A 24,393-nucleotide genomic window follows, 5' to 3' on the forward strand; every position below is an offset into this window, starting at 1 on the left:
AAACATATACAAGCTTATAATGAGATTTGGAATCAAAATTACACAGGATAAAGATGGGTTCTCTAAATGTGGCTGGGGCCTGTGCATTAAGGCATTCCTAGGATTGGGACTTGAACCAGCCGTGACTTAAACTGCAGCTACATCGATATAGGGAGAGGAAGAGTGGAGTTAAATATATACAATACAATTTTTGGGGTGTTGGAATTAGCTAATTCTGGCATTGTAATGTTTACTTCCTAGTGAGGTATGGGAGCAAGTTCTCAACACAAAATTTTAATTTTTGACAATTTTCCCAACATTTTGAAGTGTACAGAGATTTTGACTTGGGCTTGGAGACTTAAGGTGGTAGAAACTGTACTTTCTGAATGCTGCCCCAATGATTTGTTATACTTAATCTGTTTAAATATTTAAAAACAGCTGGCTTTAATTTTAATTAGTTTGCCTGCCTGTTGATTTTGTGTATGTAAGAGGCTGTGCCCAACACCTTATCACCTTTACATACCTCAACTTTGAAGACGGGTAATTCGGACTCAAAACTTTAACTCCGTTTCTCTCTCCACTGATGCTGTTAGACCTGCTGAGTTTTTCCAGCATTTTCTGCTTTTGTACCTTAATATCACCCTCTACATTCCACAGACAATCCCTGGATTTTGTGCACTACTTCAAGAAAGTGTTCTACTTCTATTATTTGCTGCTCAGGCTCTCAATGTTTGCACTGCATCTACGCCTTGCTACATTAAAAAGTTCAAGCACTCTCTTTTGGCAGTCTGAATTTTGTGACTATGAAAACCTTTCTTTTAAAAAAAATCTGAATTTCTTTCAGAGTTACGAAAAGAAGCTGGAGATTTTGGTACTTTTACTGGAGAACAAAAGGTCTTACAGCAGATTTAATGGAGATTTCAAAAATTATCTAGGATTTTGATGGGATGAATAAGCAAAGACTAGTCTTTCTGATTAATGAGTCAGTGATGAGGGATTACAAGTTTAAAATTGGCAACAGGAGAGTGAAAGGTTATTTGCAGAATTGTTGAAGCATAGAATAATTTGCCACAGGAAGTGGTTGAGACAGAGGCCCAAGACCCATAGCACCATTTAAGGAAAAACTGATACATATTTGAGACTAGAGTACAATGTCCAATTCTGGGCACCACATCTTAAGATGCTCTTGATGTTGCAGGAAGATTGTGCTTGTTGGCAGGCCAATCAACTCAGCCTCAGGACATTACTGCAGGCGTTCCTCAGGTTCGAGTTCTGGGCCCAACTATCTCTGCCTGCCATATCAATGACCTTCCCTCTAACATAAAGTCTGAAGTGGGGATGTTCACTAATGATTGAACAGCGCTCAGTACCATTCAGGATTCCTCAGGTACTGAAGCAGTCCGTGCTTTCATGCAGTGAGAACCAGATAACATTCAGGCTTGGAGTGATAAGTGGCAACCAGCATCTGCATCACACAAGTGCCAGGCAATGACCTTCACCAACAACAGAGAATCTAAGATATCCCCTTGACTTTTAATGGTGTTACCATCGCTGAACTCCTCCACCAACATCCTGGGGGTTACCGTTAACCAGAAACTTAACTGGAGAAGCCATGTAAAAACTATGGCTAAAGAGGTCACCTCCTCACTCTCCAACACCTGTCCACCATCTACAAGGCACAAGTGAGGGGTGTGATGGAATGTTCCCACTTGCCTGGATGAATGCAGCTCCAACAACACTCGAGAAGCTCGACTTAAAGGCAAAGCATCCTGCTTGCATGGCATACCATCCACCATTTAATCCACTCACTCCCTCCACCACTGATGCACAGTGGCACAGTGTGTACTATATACAAGATGCATTGCAGCAACATGCCAGCACCAAGTCCGCAACTTCTACCAACTAGAAGCAAAAGGGCAGCAGACACTTGACCTCTCCCAATCACACACCATCCTGACTTGGAACTAGATCGCTGCTCCTTCACTATCGTTGGGTCATAATCCTGGTGCTTCCTCCTTAACAGCACTGTGGGTGTACCTATACCAAATGGACAGCAGCGACTCACCACCACCTTCTCAAGGGCAATTAGGGATGGGCAACAAGTGCTGATCTTGCCAGCAACACTCAGGTCTCATGCACGAATAATTAAAAAAGAAGACATGCTTTATGGAAATTCACCACAAAAAGCCTCTCCTGGCATTGTTCACAACAGGCTATTAGAAACTTGTCTGGCTGCTATCTTTCTGTTGCTGTGTCCGGTCGCCTGTCTCTCTCTCTCTTTCTTCATGCATTTCCCACATAAGCATATCTAAACTTCAGTAAAACTACATGGATATTTCCACGTAGAAACAGGCTGTTCAGCCCAACCAAACAGTCCATGTTATTGCTTATTCTTCACACAAAAGTTATAAACTTCTACCAAGTTTAAATAGGTCAGCTTAGGCAGAATCCTCAATCATCATTTAACGACATACTTAAAAGAAGGTTCCAGAGATAACAAAAATATACAAAATCCTTTGTGTTCTTCACAAAAAAGTACAGGCTGTACTACAGTAAGATGTCAAGAGTAGTTTAACTATCTGTAACAATTAGAACACAAAAACAACCCCAACTCCACAGAAAGGTGGGATTTTGCTTTGTAACTGAAGAAGGAAACTTGAAAAAGCAAAACGCTGTTGACGCTGAAAATCTGAAATAAAAACAGAAAATGGTGGCAAGACTCAACAATTTAGGCAACATTTGTGGAGAGAAAAACAAAGGTTTTGCTTTCAGGCAACATCTATTCATTATTCTGCCATTCACACCTCCTATAGGCCCATCTTGTGCTTCTTTCCTTGTACCATTACCATTCCTTTTGGCCTTGCACCAACAACTCTTTTGTCCTTTAAACTCTGCCTTCCACCATATCACAGATTTTCCCTTTTGTTTGTTTCCCTTACTCCCTTTCACCTGGTTAATGTTTATTGCAACTTTCACCAATTCTGATGGAATGTCATCGTCTGAAATGTTCATTCTTTGTCTCCCTCCTAAGAAACAGAATTAACGTTTCGAGTCCAAATGACTTCTCCAGAGCTCTGAAGAAGAGTCATACGGACTTGAGACATTAACTCTTTTCTCTCCACAGATGCTGTTAGACCTGCTGAGTTTTTCCAGCATTTTCTGATTTCCATTAAATCTTCTGTCAGTCTTCTCTTTTCTAAGGAGTACAGCCCCAGCTTCTCCAATCTATTCACATAAATGAAGTTCCTTATCCCTGGAACTGGTCTAATGGATCTTTCTGCACCCTTTCTAATGCTTTCTCATCTTTCCTGAAGAGTGCTGCCCAGAATTGGGCACACTAGTCCAGTTGAGGCCTAACCAGTGTTTTATACAGTTTATCATAACTTCCTTACTCGATGGCCCTATTTATAAAGCCTGCATATTTTATTAATCATTTTCTCAACCTCCCCTGTCACCTTCGATGATTTGTGCACATATACCCAAGGCCTCTCTATCCCGCAACCCCCTTTAGAATTGTACATTTTATATTGCCTTTCCTTATTCTCCCTACCAAAATAGATCACTTCACACTTCTCTAAATTAAATTTCATCTACTACTTGTGTGCCCATTCCCACCAGTCAGTCCATACCCTCTTGAAGATCATCACTACCCTCCTCACAGTTCACAACACTTTCAAATTTTATGTTACCTGCAAGTTTTGAAATGATGCCCTGTACACCCAAGTCTGGATCACTAATACAAATCAGGAAAAACAGGGGTACTAACATCAACCCCTGGGGAATCCCATTGTATACCTTCCTCCAAACCAAAAATAAAAGTTCACCATTACTCTCCAATTCCTGTCTCTGCAGCCAATTCTACACCCATGCTGCTGCAGCCCCTTTTATTCCACAGGTTCCAGCTTCCCTAACAAGCCTGTTGTGTGACACTTAGTCAAATGTTGCTTGGAGGTTCACACAAATTATATTCCACAGTTTAGACAAGCATTGGGTGACCATCAAAGGAAATGGATTCATACTATTTCTGCTTTACATCCAACCCAACATACGCATAAAATACCTGTTAAGAAGGAACTTCTCAAGTCGCAACATCAAACTAAGTGTTGAGATCTAACCTGTACACAGCAAGCTTCTCTGTTGTATATGATCCTGTGTGTCATGCTTTATAAGTTCTTGGTTAGCAGCTGGAACCATACATAATGAATTGAGACAGAAGATCTGTCTGTTAGGCTCACTGTTAGGTCACTAACAAGAAGGTCATTACAATAAATACATTCACAAAATTTCACTAGCATGGGCCTTTTGAGCCAAATGGTCTTTTGCAGTATTGTAAATACAATGGTCCGGAATTTGCTGTAGTAATAAGAATAAGATAATCAGTGCTCACCATTATTCCTGTGTAAAATTAACAGCAATTTCTGGCATCCACATATGCACAGTTAAGTGTGAATCTCTTTTCTGGCAAAACTAGAATTAGGCTAGATTTTCACATGACACTTCACTGGACCACAGCACCCAGGAGTGAATTAAATCTAGGCCTTCCCTTGTTGTCAATACTCCTAGAAGAAGAGGCAAAATTCCAACCCCTCCCCACCTGTTATATTTAAAATGCCTCTCCATTCGCGTAATAACGTTTTTTGAAAAAGCCCAAAACAGCCATTTTAATTTTCTGAGATCCAGTAACAAATGTCAATTGAGCTGTAAAATTCTTTCTCCCCTTCAAAATTTACTTTTGCCCTAGATTCAGCTTTCACCCTTTCAACACCATACAAAGCTGCCCACATTGACTTCTTCCCTTTATTAATTCTTGTTCTCCCCTATCTAATATTTATAACTCTGCTGTAAAGCTCTTTCTACTTGTGATTTTGTTACAAAATGCAGCTGAAGCTTCGCACAGGTTTAAAAAAAAGGCGATGGGAGGGGGTTTCAAACTTTCACTTAAAACTACATTACATGTCTAGCAAACAATCAAACAAGATAAAATAACTTAAAGTCCCCCCTACTCCTAGCACAGCATGGCTGCAGCGGGTACCACCTGCAAGATGCTTTCTAACAGCTCGCAATGACTTCTTCAACATCACCTCCAAAATGCACGGCCTAAAGACCCTAGAAGGTCAAGACAGCAATTGCTTGAGAACACCAGCACCACCCCCCTCAATCCGCCTCCACACCCATTGACAAATAGAATCCCAGTGTAGAAACATAGGGCAGAATTTTGCCCTCGGGTGGCGTGCGGGCCCCACTGGCTAGGCGGTGGGCGGACAGCAGACCCCTGCCACCAAAACGGGCGCCGCCGCCATTTTGAGTGGGAAGGCCAATTAAGGCCCGCCCAGCGGCTTGCCCGACAGGAAGCGCTATGCTATGGAGGGAATCCCCATCTGTCAAAGCGCGCTCTTTCACGCATGCGTGTGAAAGAGCACACTGCTCCCTGAGACAAAGTCCTGTCTCAGGGAGATTCGTGACAGGTAAGTAAAGTCTAAAAATAGACAAATATTGAAATTATTAACATGTTCCCCTCATGTAACAAAGTCACACGAGATGGGACATGTTAATAATAAACACATAAACTTTATTAACTGTTTAAAAAACGGACATGAAGCTTCATCGTTGGGGCTCCTGGGCTGCCCGCCAGCCTTAAGCTTGCACGGGCAGGTCTTTAATTATCTTAATTAGCCTGTCAATGGCCTCAATTGGCCGTTGACAGGTCGGCAGGCGGACAGCTGATTTCGCTGTCCGCCCGCCTTCCTAAAAATTTAAAGGGACCGGGATGACGTCGGGGATTCCTTCTGATGTCATCCCGTGTCAATTTCCCCCTCGGCGAGCAGGCCCCGCCCCCAAATCGCCGAGGGAAAAATCCTGCCCATTGAAACATAGAAACTAGGAGCAGGAGTAGGCCATTCGGCCCTTCGAGCCTGCTCCGCCATTCATTATGATCATGGCTGATTATCCAACTCAATAGCCTGCTCCCGCTTTCTCCCCATGCCCTTTGATCCCTTTCGCCCCAAGTGCTATATCTAACTCCTTCTTGAAAACATACAATATTTTGGTCTCAAATACTTTGTGGTAACAAATTCCACAGACTCACCACACTCTGGGTGAAGAAATTTCTCCTCATCTCAGTCCTAAATGGTCTACCCCATATCCTCAGACTGTGACCCCTGATTCTGGACTCCCCCATCATCGGGAACATCCTTCCTGCATCTACCCTGTCTAGTCCTGTTAGAATTTTATAGGTTTCTATGAGATCCCCCCTCATCCTTCTGAACTCCAGCTAATATAATCCTATCCGACTCAATCTCTCCTCATATGTCAGTCCCGCCATCCCAGGAATCAGTCGGGTAAACCTTCGCTGCACTCCCTCTATAGCAAGTACATCCTTCCTCAGATAAGGAGACCAAAACTGCACACAATATTCCAGGTGTGGTCTCACAAAGGCCCTGTACAATTGCAGCAAGACATCCCCGTTCCTGTACTCAAATCCTCTGGCTATGAAGGCATTTGCAATACCATTTGCCATCTTTACCGCCTGCTGCACCTGCATGCTTACCTTCAGCGACTGGTGTACAAGGACACCCAGGTCTCGTTGCACATTCCCCTCTCTCAATTTATAGCCATTCAGATAATAATCTGAAAATATATTGCCGTTCCTTTATCGTTGCTGGGTCAAAATCCTGGAACTTCACTCCTAACGGTACTATGGGAGTACCTGCATCACATGGACTGCAGCAGTTCAGGAAGGTGACTCACCACTGCCTTCAGAAAGAAAGCTAGGGATGGGGAATAAATGTGAACCTTGCCAACAGGTCACACGTTTTATGAACAAATTTTTAAAAATAAACTTGGGTAACTTGATTTAAATTTAAAAAATTCAAAGCAGGACTCAGTTCACTCTTTTTACAGTTAACACCCAAGTCATCAGGGATCAGTACAATAAATAGTTGCAAATTTTTTAAGCAGGTCAACATTTCTGCACAATTAAGATGGTGGCAATTTTGACATTGGGTAATAGTGTAAAACGAACGATATTGAGTCAGCTACCTATTATACATCCCTCCAATTTTCATTTCCATTGAATGGAATTAAAAATAAGGGGAGAAGTGCAACAGATGAATGAATACCACCAGTTTTACACACACACTCAAAAGTACCCAATAAAAGTTCATCCATGCAATGCTACAAGTTCATACAATTTTAGAACTACTGTACATTTTATAAATATCTAGAGCCCAAAATGCAAATTTAACTGTAATAGACTTATTGGTACAAATTTGTACAGTACTGCTCCTCCACCAAACATGATTGTTAGATAGTTTCCCACTGTGACCAGTCTGCAAAACATTTTGAGTGGTAGAAAGGAACTGGCATCTGATCACGATGTAAACTGCCCTAAGACTATACTCCATCCTGCCACTAAGAACCAGGGTTGATTTTATCCTGGAGCAAAACTTGGAAACAGCAGTGTAGGTCAGGGGATCTTAAGAAATAGGAGCAGCTGGCCAATCAGCCTATCGAGCCTGCTCCACCATTCGATAAGATCATGGCTGATCTGATTATGGCCTCAACGCTACTTTCCTGCCTGTTCCCCCATCACCCATCACTCTACTGTCAATCAAAGTTCTGTTTAACTCAGTCTTGAGTATATTCAATGACCTCCACTGTTCTCCGTGGAAGAGAATTCCAAAGACTAACAACTCTCTGAGAAAAGAAATGCCTCCTAAGCTCCACCTTAAATAGGAAACCCCTTATTTTTAAACTGTGCCCCCTACTTCTAGAATCCCCCACAAGAGGAAACATCCTCCAAGTATCTACCCTGTCAAGCTCCTTCAGAATCTTATTTGTTTCAATAAGATCACCTCCCATTTCTTCTAAACTCCAATGAGTACAAACCCAATCTGCTTTACCTTTCCACATAGGGCAACCATGTCCCTCAGATCAACATCCCAGCCTGCTTTATCACATTAGCTCTAACACATGCAACATATGCATGGTATTTGGCACTATGTATTAGAATATTGGTTATCTTAGCACTGAAAATTTAACTTAACACTCCCACGCACTGTGCAATGTACTGTAATAGCATGTAGCATAATTCACACTCCACCCACTACAACTTCTCTTTGTTTCTCTTCCCCATCACCAGCACCCCTTCCACCCACCAACATTTTCCCCTGGCATCCACACCCCCAACCTTCACAAAAAGTGGGATAACCCTTTAGGCCTCCAGTTCTTAAACCAGTATTTTCCTTGTAGTAGATTTTATTTTCATCTGGCTTACTTATATAGCAGACACATGGTAGAGGGTTTAGTAAAACATGTCTGGCACAGATCCAAGCTTTGCAGGTTACATGTCTGTAACTTCCCAAAGTGATTTGAAGCACAGAAAACAGCACATACACATGAAAGTAAAGGCTAATCCTGTCTGGAACAGGTAAGTGAAAATGCTCACTGTCCAAGTTAGATTCAAATCAGTCTTTGTTGCAACTTAGATGCTGGTGTGCAAACAAGCTAAATTGTGGCTTTAAATTAAGCTGTAATTAGGTTAATGGTTCAATTATGTTATTTGTAGTATAATCCCTCGTGGAATAAGGCAAATCTGATGCAATTATTACACTCTAGAAATAGATATTAAATAGTATGCAGTTAGGCAAATGTTTTGTCCAGTCCGTCAGCTATCTGCATTTTTCTACTGCAAGAGGATTCAAGAAGCATCCTATTCTAGAATGCACCCTGCAACTTAAAACTTTTCAGGATTGGGAAAATTTCATCCGGTTGGATATGCAAATATAGTCATACTGAAATTCTGAATGTTGAATACGGATTTTGGTGACTGTCATTGGACACTGACCTAAAAAAAATCCAGAGAGAGGGGCAGACAGAAAGAGAGAGAGAGAGAGAGGCAGAGAGAAAGAGGCAGAGAGAGGGAGGGTGAGAGAGAGAGAGAGAGAGAGAGAGAGAGAGAGAGAGAGTGCGAGAGAGAGAGAGAGAGAGCGCGAGAGAGAGAGCGCGAGAGAGAGCGAGAGAGCGCGAGAGAGAGCGAGAGAGCGCGAGAGAGAGCGCGAGAGAGAGAGCGAGAGAGAGAGCGCGAGAGAGAGCGCGAGAGAGAGCGCGAGAGAGAGCGCGAGAGAGAGCGCGAGAGAGAGCGCGAGAGAGAGCGCGAGAGAGAGCGCGAGAGAGAGCGCGAGAGAGAGCGCGAGAGAGAGCGCGAGAGAGAGCGCGAGAGAGAGCGAGAGGGGCAGACAACGAGAGAGAGAGGGGGGCAGAAAGCGAGAGAGAGAGAGAGAGACACAGACAGGCAGAGAGATAGAGAGAGAGAGACAGAGGGGCAGACAGAGAGACAGAGAGCAAGAAACACAGAGTAAGAGAGTGAAAGGGAGGAAGACAGAGAAAGAGAGAGCGTGAGGCAGGGAGCGAGAGGCAGAGAAACAGAGCGAGAGGGGCAGACAGAGAGCGAGGGGGAGCATAGGCGAGGTGCGGCGAGGGGGAGTGCGGGATGGGCAGGGAGAGAAAGAGCGCGCGTGCGAGGCAGAGGCAGAGAGAGAGCGCGAGGCAGAGAGAGAGAGAGAGAGAGTGCACGGGAGGCAGAGAGAGCGCGCGAGAGCGCGTGCGGCAGAGAGCGCGCTCTCCCTCTCTGCCGCGCGCGCTCTCGCGCTCTCTCCCTCTCTGCCGCGCGCGCTCTCTCCCTCTCTGCCGCGCGCGCTCTCTCCCTCTCTGCCGCGCGCGCTCTCTCCCTCTCTGCCGCGCGCGCTCTCTCCCTCTCTGCCGCGCGCGCTCTCTCCCTCTCTGCCGCGCGCGCTCTCTCCCTCTCTGCCGCACGCGCTCTCTCCCTCTATGCCGCACGCGCTCTCTCCCTCTCTGCCGCACGCGCTCTCTCCCTCTCTGCCGCACGCGCTCTCTCCCTCTCTGCCGCACGCGCTCTCCCTCTCTGCCGCGCGCGGCAGAGAGGGAGGGAGGGAGAGAGAGCGCGCGCGCGGCAGAGAGGGAGAGAGCGCGCGCGGCAGAGAGGGAGAGAGCGCGAGAGCGCGCGCGGCAGAGAGGGAGAGAGCGCGAGAGCGCGCGCGGCAGAGAGGGAGAGAGCGCGAGAGCGCGCGCGGCAGAGAGGGAGAGAGCGCGAGAGCGCGCGCGGCAGAGAGGGCGAGAGCGCGCGCGGCAGAGAGCGCGAGAGCGCGCGCGGCAGAGAGCGCGAGAGCGCGCGCGGCAGAGAGGGCGAGAGCGCGCGCGGCAGAGAGGGCGAGAGCGCGCGCGGCAGAGAGGGCGAGAGCGCGCGCGGCAGAGAGGGAGAGAGCGCGCGCGGCAGAGAGGGAGAGAGCGCGCGCGGCAGAGAGGGAGAGCGCGCGCGCGGCAGAGAGGGAGAGAGCGCGCGCGGCAGAGAGGGAGAGAGCGCAAGAGCGCGGCAGAGAGCGCGAGAGCACGGCAGAGAGGGAGAGAGTGCGAGAGCGCGCGCGGCAGAGAGGGAGAGAGCGCGAGAGCGCGCGCGGCAGAGAGGGAGAGAGCGCGAGAGCGTGCACGGCAGAGAGGGAGAGAGCGCGAGCACGCGCGTGGCAGAGAGAGAGAGCACGCGCTTGGCAGAGAGAAAGAGCGCGCGTGAGGCACAGAGAGAGAGCGTGCGAGGCACAGAGAGAGAGCACGCGCGTGGCAGAGAGAAAGAGCGCGCATGAGGCAGAGAGAGAGAAAGCGCGCGAGGCAGAGAGAGAGAAAGCGCGCGAGGCAGAGGCAGAGCATGACATGGGGGCAGAGGGAGAGGGAGGCAGAACATGTGCACAGAAGAAACCCGCACAACTAACAACATCTCCCAAGCTCTGGAGGACGTTTCTGTACATATACTGATTTCCTTAAAAATAATTAATAAATACAAATTAAAGTTCTGATGTAGGTGACTGAAATGCTCAGATGCTGACTGAGCTACATATTTTCAACATTTTCTGTTCTTATTTATAAATATTGAATGGATTGAGTAAGGTTTCATTACGAAAAGGATGAGCCTCAGTTTTTTCCATTCTGGATGATTCATCTTTCATAAAAGGACCCCTCTCTCACAATATAAAAGCCGGTATCATTTCAGCGTCTGCTTGTCTCACTGCTGTTATCATCTTATTCTGAAGCAGTGATACTAGATTCAAGCTCCACAATGGGAGTGCTGTATTTTTTTTAAGGTGCAAAATTAAACTGACCCCACATCTGTCTGCTCACACGCACTTTAAGACCCCATGGTACAATTGAAAAAATTAACAAGAGAGCTCTCCCAGTATTCTTGCCACCATTTACTCCTCAACCAGTGACACGAAACACATTCAGGTCATGTATTTTATTAATACTTGTGGAACCAGGCTGTGCTCAGATTTGGAGCTATGCTTGCCTAATTTTGCTAAATTTTTAACTACACTTCAGAGGTAGCTCATTGACTATAAAATGCTTTGGGACAACCTGAGGACAGGACAGGCTACATAAATGCAAGTTTGTTCTTTCCATAGAAACATCTCCCAGTTTATTTTCATATTACATCCTCCCAACAATTCCAGTTCATTTATGACCTTCATTGGTGAAAAAAGCTTCAAGATACCTAAAATAGAATCAGTTACTTTTTTGATCAAAGTTATTTAAAACTTTAAATACTGCTAAAGAACACCAGCCAGCCAAAGAATGCATACAATGTTACGAGGTAATACTGATGCATACTTGCAATCTGAAGTTGGCAACAAAAACAAAAAAAAAATAAAATAAATCTAGACATGAATATTTGGCAGTCAGACAATTTCTAACCAACCTCCAGTAAATTGCCTCGGGCACTAAAAAGAACACATAATTACACAAGCCCTTTTAACAGAGTATCAAATGGAATGACATTATGAATACATTGAAAAGAATGTCATTATAAATAACCATAAATCGAAGGCCCCACACATATCTCTGTTTCCTTTTTGACTTAGTGATAAGTTGATTTCCATTCTTTTGGGGCATTTTTATTCCTCAAGGGACGAGGTCAGAGACTGGGCCACATCCCGTCTACACTGCATTTCTCTCCCTCTTAGTAAGAGCAGCAAGCAGTGACGGTCTCAAGAGGAAACTGACTACACTTTTAAAAGTATAAATGTATCATTACCACAAAGCTCCATACTTCATTACAACATTTACAATCATTTGAAACCATATACAGTTATGTCAGCAACAGGTCTTTCCCCACCTAAAATGTCAACGCACTTTATAAAACAAAGGCATTCAATATATAGTCACATTGCATGCCCCAGACCATAGTTGTTAATACCTATTAATATATGTTAAAGGAAATAAATATGGATTATAAACCTGAAGCAGGAAGCTATATATGGTAAACTATGAAGTATGATTAACACTCAAACAAGCACAAGGTTATACCACTTCTCTGATTACTTGGATCTCTACAACTTTCAACATACGAGCACTCTTAGCAGCAATGATTTTTGTTTTTCTTCTTTTCTTTGCCAATGGAAATAATGGAAACAGAGGGTTTCTTCCTCATATAAATTCAGTATTTTCTGATACCTCTTTAAAAAAGTTTTACATTGGTATATAAGTTTATCCATATCTATCAATAGGTGAGATAAATAGCATGAGAAAAGCTTAGTGTAAAAAGTGTCAATCATTGAGTTACCCAATAAAATATAATCTTTCTACAATTAAAACAGAAAAATATGACCATATTCATTTTGTTCAAAACAAAAAGAAAAACTGTCAATGGCTTAACTTTCTGTTTAACATTTAAATAAATTGATAACAGTGATGTGGTCTGGCCAAGTGACATAAAGATTTCCTTTGTAATGCTGCAAGACACCATAGAACACCAACAATAAAGCCACTTTCAGAAGTTAATCTTACAGGAGGAAGTCAACAATGTCACATCAATACAATAATTCTTCTCAAAAGAAATAAGTGGAATCAACACTGCTCCAAATATCCATGATCGATAAGTATAATCGAGGTTCGAAACTAAATGTGCATTTATATTGCAATGATAACAGTTTTACTTCATACATTGAAATTTGAGAATAATATCTGAATCTGAAGTCAGGATCTGACCAGATGCCAGGCTGAAACAAGCCGAGAGGAGCTAGTCTCATTCCACTTTGCTCCTGGAGTTAGCTTGGGCCTTAACGCTTGATTTACACCGCACAAACTTGGCTTCTGTATGTAGCTAAAACTGCTTTATATCAAGGATAAATTTTCTAGTGTAAATACATTTAAGTAGTGAAAATAATTCTGGTAAATTGTGGGTTAATATCAGAAAATTGATCGAAAGCTACTTGTCTATATAATAGAAAGCCTGGTTTACTAATGTCCTACGGGGTAAGAAACCTGTCTTTTTTCAGTCTGGTCCAATTGATTGACCATTGTACTCTCTGAATTGCCTTAACAGAATCATTTAGTTGTAAAGTTATTGCTTCTCATGGCCTTCCGCCTTCTCATGGCAACTAGGAATAGGCAATAAACGTACCCTTGCCAGCATTACTCAACTCCAAAGAACAGGTAAAAAGCTGTCCAAGGTATAAAATCCAAGTGAATGTATGATGACTTACAGTGCTAAGGAGTAAATGTCAGTGGAATATTAGACCATTTTATACCCTTCAAAGCTCAAACATCAATACTTGAAATTCTTCCAAAACTATCAACAACTAGAAATATTGCCTGCGCTGTAATGATAAACGATTACTGTGCTGATGTGCTGATTTATATTTAGAAGTTTGATGCTTAATAAGACCGAGGTTTTTAGTTTACACTGTTGGTCTGCCCAGGAACATTCCAGTTTTCCTGGGCCTTCAGCATCGGCTGAAATACTGTTGCAGTAATAAAGCTCCATCATATCAGCGGCAGCGTTATCAATCTTAAATTACAAAAACATAACATAAAAATACATTAAGCATTTTACTTCCGTCACCCAGTGTTCTTTTCTCCCTTCCACCCTTACTTTTGTAATTTTAGTTTTACTTTCTTCCTACAAAATTTTACTTCATGCATTTAAAATAGTTTTCTTTGTTTTACAAAAAAAAATCTTGAACCCTTTTGCTATTCATTGACATCATCCTCCTGAATATCAACAGTCATGCAAAAGGTGTAAGAAAATACCAAAAATTATGTTCCGATTACCTTTAAATTTGGCCCAAAGGCCAACTGTTCATCCAATTAAAGCCTATGATCAGGAGATTAATATTGTCTGAACAAGCCACAAGAATCTGCCATTAGAAATGTAAGGTCATTAGCAAAGTTTGTAAATTACTGTAATAACTTTTCACAAAGCACCATTCGCTTGCATGTTCTTTGTTAAACGAATTGTTGGTCCAAACCTGAGTTTCTGTCTGATAAAAAGTATATACCACCTGGCAAAGGCAAAGAGAATCAAGCAGCGAAATGTGATGCATCTAGAAAACTCAGATAAACAAGAAGGGCTTTTTCCCGGGTATTTTTATTTTTGTTTTGGATTTCCAGCATCCGCAGTTTTTTGCTTTTATCTTTCTATTAAATGTTTGGCTTTTGTTATCATTGGTCTAGATATTTGGCCAAATAAAGGCACATCCTGAATTGCAGAGGACATGAGGGCCTCTTATAAAAGGTCAGTGCCACATAAAACAGTAGGATATCTCACACGAATCTAAAAAGATAACAATAATGCTATTAAGTATTTTTCACATTTGCTAAAGGTATAGAAATAAAGTTGACATAGCACTACATCCATCAACTCAAACTGAACATTTCACAATGAGTAGCAACTTAGCAAAGTAGATTTTAGAAAAGCATTTAACAAAATTATACTGCTGAAAACAGAAGTCAATCAGATTTCCCAGTAGAAATACCGATAGTGCAATTTTGTAATCATTTCCAAATGAAGTCTTGCAATCTGACTTCACCTGAGTCAACCAACCTGAATAAATTGAAGATAACCTTTGTTTTAGAAGAACTTTCTTAATAAAGTGTTGAAGGACTTGCCAAAAAACGAATGGAGCTCAATCAAACCAGTTATTAAAAGTAATTTTCTTTGTATTAGCTTCAATTTGAAAATCCAAAAACACTCCTTTCACAAATTCAACAATTTGTACCTGTAACTGAGCAAAACATCCAGGCATCTCATAGTTAGATTTCAGAACACAAACAAGAGCTAAAATGCACTTGAAGAGATAGTTATGAGGAGACTTTTACAGGTAGGGACAATTGTAGCAACATAAAGGAAGGTGTTTTAGAGAACAGGGAAATTATGACTGAAGCATCTATCATAGATGCAGAATGGAGTCAGGGTGGAAATAAGTGGAAAGTGCAGGCAGAGTTGTGGGGTTAAAGGACATTGCAACAGTCACAATCTTATTGACAAGTGCGCAGGGTCGATGGATCATATTTAATGCCAGTGATCCTATTTATTATGTTCTTATGCTAGAATGAGGTGAGGTTTTGGAGGAACCGATGGAGTGATTTTGAAACTACAATTCTCGGAAATGGGTAAGCAATAGTCAGCAAGGATTAGAGTAACAGGTAAGGAGGATTTTGTGAGATAGGACACAGGCTGAAGAGCTTTGGGTAAATGGGAGTAATGCAAGGTGGAGCTCAGAAGGTCAGTGAACAGAACATTTGGAAAAAAGTCAATAACTCACAAAAGGCATGGATGAGAGCTTCAGTGGCAAGGAGCTGGGATAGGCATAGAGGTATAGAATATCTGAGGCCTGGCAACAGACGGGATGTGGAGTTTGAAGCTTGGGTCAGGCTTTAGCTTGAACAGACCTCTCAATTGACACCATATTTACTACTTTTAAAAATTCACTCCCTCCACCAGTGGTGCACTGCAGCGATTCTCCACAGCTTCTTCAACAGACCCTCCCAAACCCACGATCTCTACCACTTAGAAAGTCAAGGAAAGCAGGTGCCTGGGAACACCACCACTTGCATGTTCCCCTCCAGGTTATACACCAACCTGATAGGAACTATATTCCCATTCCTTCATCGCTGATGGGTCAAAATGCTGGAACTCCCTAGCTAACAGCACTGTGGGAATATCCTCACCACACTGACCACAGCAGTTCAAGGTGGTGGGCATCACATCAGCACATTAGCGAGGGATATTAGGGATGGGCAATAAACACAGGCCTTGAGTGACGTTCACATGCCATGAACAAATGAAAATGACAAGCCAGAAAAGGAGATAGACACAGTTTCTGGTGGGTGAGAAACAGAATATAATTAGTCTTACTAATGATCAGGTGCAAGAAATTCTGATGAATCCACAACTTGATATTGGTCAGGTAGTGGTGGAATCAAATACACCAGTGGTGAGGTGAAATTAACTTTCATCCACATATATACTTCATTATGAAAACAGAATGAAGGGCAACTTCCAAAGCAAATTTCTCAGACTTTTCAGGAATAAGGAGAACAATAGCCATTACAATTAGTGAAAGCCTCTCGGCTTTTATGTTGTTGTCTTAACATATTTATGGATAGTTATTAAATAGCAAGGCAGATTGAAGAATTTACATAAATATCTCTGCTTTTTTTTTCTTATTCTAGTGTTCAATTTCCTTTTGAAGGCTATAACCAGATCATCTGTTTCACAGATGACTATTTGGCCAGGACACCAAGGGAGAAATCTCCAGCTTTTCTTCAAATAGTACCATGGGATCTTTTACATTCACTTGAGATATCAGACAGGGTCCCATCCAATGGACAGCACCTCTGACAGTGCAGCACTCCCTCATTACTGCATTGGGAGTGTCATACTGCTAACGTGCTCAAGTCTCTGGCGTGGGACTTTAACACAACGTTCAGACCCAGAGGCAAGAGTACTATCCCCTGGCCAGTAGCTTATGATCATAATTAACATCAGTTTAAATGATCACAATTTTTTTCAAAAATAGGGTGATAATGCTCATATTTCCTTTTTCATCATCTAAAATGGTATGGGTGTCACAATACACAACAAATGAGCTTTTACTTTACCTGCGTTATTGTTAACTGGATCATATAGCACAGGTGATCAGGGCCACAACTTAGCAAAAATTGTGTATTTTTAGTATCGATTCCAGAAGGCATACTTCTGTGAACCAGCTCCCTCTAAACTACTAAACTCCAGTAGAAGACTAGCTATTTGAGAGTCTACCATGATAAAGGAGCTAAAATTAGAGGTATAAATGCTAGGCACTAGTTCATGAATACCAGTCTCCTGGAAAACAAATTGCAATAAGATCGCACCTCCAAGACGTTTCTCTTCACTCAGCACCCCACTCTTAGAACTGTCAGCTAATCTCTATTCCTTGACCTATCTCTTTGAATTTTTTTTTAGCCTTGGCTCAGTGGGGGCATTCTCACCTCAGTCAGACAGCAACAGGTTCAAGCCACACTGTCAGAAGTGCCATCTTTTAGAAAAGGCATTAAAACAAGACCCCATCTGTCCTCTCCAGTGGGCCTAACAGATCCATGGCACGATTCAATGATGAGCAGAGGAGCTCTCCCAGTGTGCTGACTGATATTTATCTCTTAACTAACACCACTAAGAAAAACAAAACTTAGCTGGCTGTTTATCTCATTGCTGTTTGTGTGGCCATGTTGTGTACAAATTGGCTGCTGCATTTACTACATTACAACTGATAGCATTTCAAAATTTGTGAGGTGTTCTTGGACAGCCCAAGGACATGAAAAGCACTACAATACTGCAAGTTTTACCTTAACCTTTAAGGTTGGTTCAATCCTGTATTCCAGGGTTTATCCCTTCATCTAGGGCTTCTCAAAAAAAAGGATTTTTATCAACAGAAATGGGAATGGTTTTACAGCTGTTCTACTTCAAGAAATTAATTACTTTGAATAATAATGTATTTACTGTAATACAATGGAAAAGAAAGCATAGGAGAGTTTGACTGAGGGCAAGAACGATCATGAACAACAGAAGGAGTTTTTTAAACGAGAGGGGCTTAGAAATTTAGGGATGAAGTTCAGAGAATAGAACAAGGCAGCTGAAGGATCACCAATGGGGTTAAGAGAGGGGAGGGAGATGCATAAACAGTGGACAGGTAATGAAGTCAAGATTAAATGGCACGAGGGGAGTCAAAATATAGTTTTAAATTGCAATGGATGACGAGTCATAGTACAGACAGTGAGAGATGGAAGTAGTCAGGATGTTTCCTAAGGAAAGCCACTTAGGGAGGGAGAACAGAGGAGCCAAGATGTGTCTTGACAATAATGGAACTGGTGTCAGGATACTTCTGTAAGGAGGGAGGAGCTGCCATGCGAGAACTAAGTTTCTGCTAGTGCTATGATATGAATCATCCCCATTGAGATTATGAATGTAAAGATCCCTGCTCATCATTGAGCTGATACTCTGGAGTTATATAATGTGCTTAGGCTTTTTATCTTTCCGAACTTTTATTGATCCTTTGAGACTTGCTTCATGGAGTCCATGCAATTCAAGAGAACATAGCAGCATAAGAGCTCTACTATATGATTTGCAAGTATGGATTGAGGAGGAGGGAAAAGGAAGAGTGAAAAACAGCATCATCATCAAATTAGCTACGTTAATGGTCAACTTCACTCAAGCAACAGTATGGTGAAAAGATTCATTCTACTAACACGTTAGAAACATGGGACTGTTTTCTCCTCCTTCATTCAAATAGGCTCCTTACGCAGCAACTATATAATCTCAGCCAAGCCAGTGAGTGAAACCACTTTATGTAATAAAGCCTTCATATAATAAACCATACCAGGGTTCTTCACAGGGGCCTTATAAAACAAACTGTGTAATTGAATCACATGGAGAGATATTAGAACAGACGGCCAAAGCCTACCTCACTGATCAAGCTTTAATGAGTGTTTTTTTAAAAAAGGGAAGAGAGGCAGAGAGGCTTAGGGAAGGAATTTTAGAGCTTAAGGCCTTAGCAACTGAAGGCATGGACACCAAAGGTGAGGCGATTAAAATCAGGGATGCTCAAGAGGCCAGAATTAGTGGAGCGCAGGTATCTCAGAGGGTTGCATGGCTGGAGGAGACTGCAGAGGTAGGGAGAGGCCAGGCCAGGCCATGGAGGAATTTGAAAACAAGCTTGAGAATTGATGCCAATGTAGTTTAATAAGCACAAGGATTTTGGGTGAACAGAACTTAGTTTGAACTTTGGATTACCTCAGGTTTACAGAGGATAGAACATGGAAGAGTGGCCAGAGGTGCATTGGAATAATTAAGTCTAGAGGTAACAAACAATAAAAGATAACTTCGCCAACCTTCAATGGCAGTGCCTTGCATGAAAGCCACCTGGCTGTCATCCAGGTCAGAAAATGTACTTGACGCAGTTTGGAAAAGGGAAATAAAGTCTTTGAAATTACCTAATACAAAAGAAAGATGCAAAAGAACTTACCCTTATCCTTAAAATGCCAATCATTGATTCCTTACATAGAACAATACCAATGAAATATCACTATTCTGATGGTCTTTAAACAAGCAATTAGTCACACACACAGAACTGTATGCCACAAGCATACAGGCATATTCTCACATCCTCCAGTCCAGATTTTCCAGTCTTCCAAAACATTAATAGATTCAAGAATAGAGATGCTCTGCAAGTGCCATGGTATCTGGCCAAAGTAAAGACGATTTTCTTGAAAAAAAATAAAACAATATGGCAAGCCTCTCAAGAGATTTTGAAGCATATTACACATTGAATAGGAAATTTCCAACAATGTGCAAATCAAATTTGTAACAATGAATATAAATCTAAATTTTTTTAAACAATAACAATTTCTGTAAATAGCATTTACGTTAAAATGAAGCAATGGTGCCATCATTACATATAGTTCCCTTTTCCCATGCATGCTATTGAGCTATCATAACATTTGCTAGATTCCAACCATTCTCTGGAGGCAAGCACTTGTTCAGTGATTATGAAAAATGGTCCTACTTATCAAACAAAGTGCACAACAAAACATATTTTCATTTTTGAGATTACATCCAATGAAACAAGCAAAATTGAAACATTATAAAACCAAATCAGAATTTTAAAATAAAGAGTTTTGGGGAGAAGCTTTACACATAAAGCAAATAATGTATCCTACTGACTCTTTGGCTTACAAATTGACCAAGCCAGTCCTTTTGTTTCTTGAAGGGCACTCTCCTCTGGAGATATCTGCCTTTCAAAAACAAGTACTGCTGTCAGTCTCTGTCTTCATGTTCAGTAGTCTCCGTCTCAGTGGTTGCACTAATTCAACCACATACACTATAATACAAGTGATTTTCATTCAAGTATTTCAATAAAATGTCAATATTTAGAAATTATAGAATCCATAGCTGATTGAGATATAACAAGCCCCCAAAATCCTTGCTTTTGCAGCTGATCTTCTGAATCCTCAAATAAATCACAAACATGTACAAACTTAGCTTATTATATTTCACTAACAGCCTAAAATTCAGATTCTACTTTTCAAAGGGTTTAGATCATTGAAGAAATTAGCAGTTACCAGCTTTAAAACCATGCTTACTCAAACTTGCGGAAAGCACATTCTGAATGGTTTCAAACCATTTTGATTTAACAGACTGCATTTTTGTGAATGACTACTACTGCTACCAACAATGTTTGCAGCGAGCTGGAGGTGAAAAGGTGTATTTTTGAAATGCAAAACCAAGCTTTTTATCCCCCTCAAAAGTATAATTTTCTGCCCAGTTTTCTAGGGTAGATTAAATGTATTCACACCTATTCTAACAAGAAACTGCAGCCAATTAAAAGGTAGAGGTCACAACCACTGTAGTATGGTTATGTGGTTGCTCATCAAACAGAATAACTGCAACATGTCATCAGAATCGTGAATTCTGTACCTGTATCTCAATGCAACACAGCTTTGGATATAGTGTGTAACTAGATTAGATTCTGTGATCCTTGTAAGTTAATGTGTGAAAGTCAGCAAGTGCTCTGGGGTTTTATGACCAAGATATGTCCCCCTCTTTAATTTTAAAAACATCACAAGCCAAACAGATTCTGTGGAGAAAAATGTGCTACATCATACTAAACAAAGCAATGGTTGGAGGCCAATGATTAAAATCAAAATTGCCACATGATATATACAAACTAACAAATTAATATTGATTTTTAAAAAAAACTGTTAAACACCATAAAGTATCTTCAAATCAGGTTCATAATTTCTTCATGAAAGCACAGAAATAATTATAAGGGAATCAAGGGTTATGGGGAAAAGGCAGGAAAATGGAGTTGAGGATTATATCAGCCATGATCTCATTTAATGGCAGAGCAGACACGATGGGCCGAATGGCCCACTTCTGCTCTTCCATCTTATGGTCATTATATTAATTTAATTTGTTTTTTATGGCATCATCCATGCAGGTGCAACTTTTACAGCAACATGCAAAGAAAAGCTCTTCACCAATGGAGTAAGATATTCAGTAAGATATGTTGCATAACTATGGAACAACGCAATCAAACTTAGACAAAAGATTTAACAAACTAAAATGCTTTTTTTGGGCATTATTCCTTATTCTATGAAGCCCATTACCAAAACTAACAGAAAACATTGGGGGTGTAGATTTTCCTGAAGTATTGTTCCCCCTTCAGTTCTTTTGTATTTCCTACAACTTCATGGAACTTCCATGTATTTGCAATAAGTATCAGTTCAAAGAAATAAATGGAAGTAAAATGATTTTTAAGTGTGATGAAACCAAGATAACCCTGATAACAGCAATATGGGGGCTAGACACCATAAGGCAATGTGACATATACAATTTCTCATAAGGCTGTGCAGGCAATAAGACCAGCAAATACAACTAGTAACTAGCTGGTTGAGATTAGACTAGTCTATTGGTGCAGAGCAGTGATGTATTCTGGAATTACTGGATGGATTCAGAGTACATCCAAACAGGCCAAACCACCTCATCCATTGGGAATTCATATGTGGCAATACCAGTATTGCCCATGTTACAACATGGGGCAGGGTTGTCAAGGTACTGCGGGCATGTGAGGAAGAGAGTAGAAGTAAGTTTGTGCAAATGACTAGCTTCAGTTCTTTCTACTTTCTCTTTGAAGTCCATTATTTCAACCTATTCGTTCATATATTAAAAAGAATCTGACAGTCAACATCTCTGCATTCAAAAGGCTTGCACAGATTTAGGGTTGCTAAATCTGAGGATTCACAGCCAAGTTCGCAACGATTTTTGATCACTCTGCCAATTATTTTATCAGTGTGGAAGTCAAAGCTATTGTCTGCAACAATAAGACAACCAGTAACAGTTTTGTAGCCGGCCTGAAGTACTTACATCACTTTTTCTGAACTTGGCTTTTAAGCTCTTCATTTTCACCCAATGTCACTGCCGAAAGCCAAACTTTAATAAAGCCTAGGTAAATACACAACACAAAATTGTTTCATTGTAACCTTAAGCGAAAAAATGGTTTCAAAATACGCGAAATTTAGGACGGTCTTTCCTATTGTTGCCTATGACCCATGAACATTTATTTTTTGCATTAATGCCAAATAATACTCGTGGAATGACTGTACTACATAGAATAAACTTTAGAACCGATGTTCTTCATGCACTCATTTGCTAAGTTAAGTGAAATCAAAAGTTGCCAAAAAATTGGGACATTGCTGTAATGAACGTAATCAAAAATATTTGAAAAGGGTGTAAGTTTAGCAAACAAACAGCGAAAGGAGGTGTTAGCAGATGAATAGATAAGGTAGTTACTCGCAGGAATCACAGCCAAAATAACTTGCTCTCTAACTAACTGGCTATTCGAAGCCGCTGAATCACACGGCTCAATTGCATCTTTGTTGCTCAAAACTTCCATCTAGAAACTTTTGCAGCTTGATCGTCTGACATTTTCTGGAAAAATACGCCCGAATTAAATCAATAATTGCCTCGCTCCACCTTGGCAGCCCTGCTTTTCTCTCTGTATGGGCTTCTCTCATTCATTCGTTATCCAACACCCCCTCCTCCCCCCCTCTATTTCCAGCCCCTCTCGCAATCACCCACCGCTCGAGTGTGTCAGTCCTGGGGAACGAATCGAATGCGGGAAACTTTCACAGCCATAGACAATAACCCCATTCATTCGTTCATCTGCTCTATTCGCAAATCGACAAAGGGAAGAGGGAGGGAGGGAGAGGAGGCGGGGTAGGGGGGGGAATACAGCCAAAATATTGCATTAAATAAAAGTTTCGGTCCTGTCTTATTTGCAGCCGTTCTTCTGTTGAGAAAGTGAACTCACCCCATGACAGCGCGCCGACTAAAGGAGAGCGGAATGTCTCAGTGTAAAGTTGGAACAGCCTGACTTATACAGTCACTCAACCCGGAGCTGCCTCGCGGCCGAAAGTGGAGACACTGCGCGTGCCATTGTCCCTGGCGTCTTCACGTCACCCGCAAGGAACGCGCACGGGCGCGGGCCCGGGACAGAAAGAGGGAGAGAGAGAGCGCGCGCGCGGCCGGCTGCCGCCGTCCCTGCTCCCTCGCCTTTGTGGCCATTGTGTTTGCTGGAAGCGCTGGGATTTGTTTGTGACTTTCTTGGCCACGCTTTGTTGCATTGGCTTGTAGGCGCACTGCTTAGACCCTTGGAAACGAATGCCAGAACATTTCCCAGTGAAATTTGAGTGTCTTCTGACTCTAGTCCAAAAGAAGCCGCTGACTGGTCGTATTTAGGTCTGTGAGAACACCGGCTTTAGCCACAGCCAAACGGATATAGCACAGAAGGAGGCCATTTGAAAGAGCTATCCGATTAGTCACATTTCCCTGGCCTTTCCCAATGGCCCTGCAATGTCCCCCCTTCAACTCCAAATTGTCACGCACTGGCTTTAGCACAAAATATCTTGCACACAAACCAGGGAAATGTATACTTAACAAACACCGAACATCATTTCGTGGGAAACTTTGCAATCTTTTATCACCAACGTTTGAAATTCTGGCATGAAGTATCAGGCACAGCACATGTTAGTGCAGCTTTTGGGTTTTTGTCCAACTGCTGCAAGCACGCAATATTTTGATTTTATGAGAGTGATAAGTGAGTACGTTGACTCATAACAAGATGCACCATCAGCCCTCTGCTCTCCGTTAAAAATGTGATTGAATGCTGTTTGCCATAATGTGCCCTGTTTGGAGCTGCTTGTTATTTAGGTTTGCTTTCTTTTGGCCCGGGGCAGTTATTCCTATCGCTCGAATTTTCCACATAAGCTACGTTACACACCATTTTAGCAGGAAACCCTAAGGAGAATAGCAGGTCATAGGTGAAATGGTCAGAAAATGACAAATGAAATTTAATGCAGAGAAGTGTGAAGTGATGCATTTTGTAAGAATGAGGAGATGCAATAGAAACTGTCATGCATGTCAGCATCCTTCCATTTACATAAGATGATAGACATGCAACAAATCAAATCCATTGGGGAAGAGTAGCTTCATATGGTGCACTTTTGCTAATGGGTGAAGAGACAAGACTAGAG

At 41.9% G+C, this 24,393-nt stretch overlaps 1 protein-coding gene across 5 annotated transcripts in view; it reads right to left on the reverse strand.

Moving 5' to 3' along the window:
• The window catches only part of rai14 (retinoic acid induced 14), a 249,163-nt gene extending 225,836 nt beyond the window's left edge, over positions 1-23,327 (reverse strand). For 4 of the 5 annotated variants that reach the window (XM_078551693.1, XM_078551675.1, XM_078551684.1 and 1 more), the window contains exons 1-2: positions 23,172-23,327; positions 22,226-22,303 (exon numbers count right to left, since the gene is read on the reverse strand). In XM_078551693.1, coding sequence (XP_078407819.1) covers positions 22,226-22,261 — 36 coding nt within the window. In that variant the 5' untranslated portion in view covers positions 22,262-22,303; positions 23,172-23,327. Of the gene's footprint in view, positions 1-22,225; positions 22,304-22,651; positions 22,793-23,171 lie in introns of those variants that run through there. The other variant, XM_078551666.1, reaches the window with a different exon arrangement.
• Between the last annotated feature and the right edge of the window lie 1,066 nt (positions 23,328-24,393).

This window comes from Cetorhinus maximus, chromosome 1 (assembly GCF_964194155.1).
Source record: "Cetorhinus maximus chromosome 1, sCetMax3.hap1.1, whole genome shotgun sequence".
NCBI classification, from domain to species: domain Eukaryota; kingdom Metazoa; phylum Chordata; class Chondrichthyes; order Lamniformes; family Cetorhinidae; genus Cetorhinus; species Cetorhinus maximus.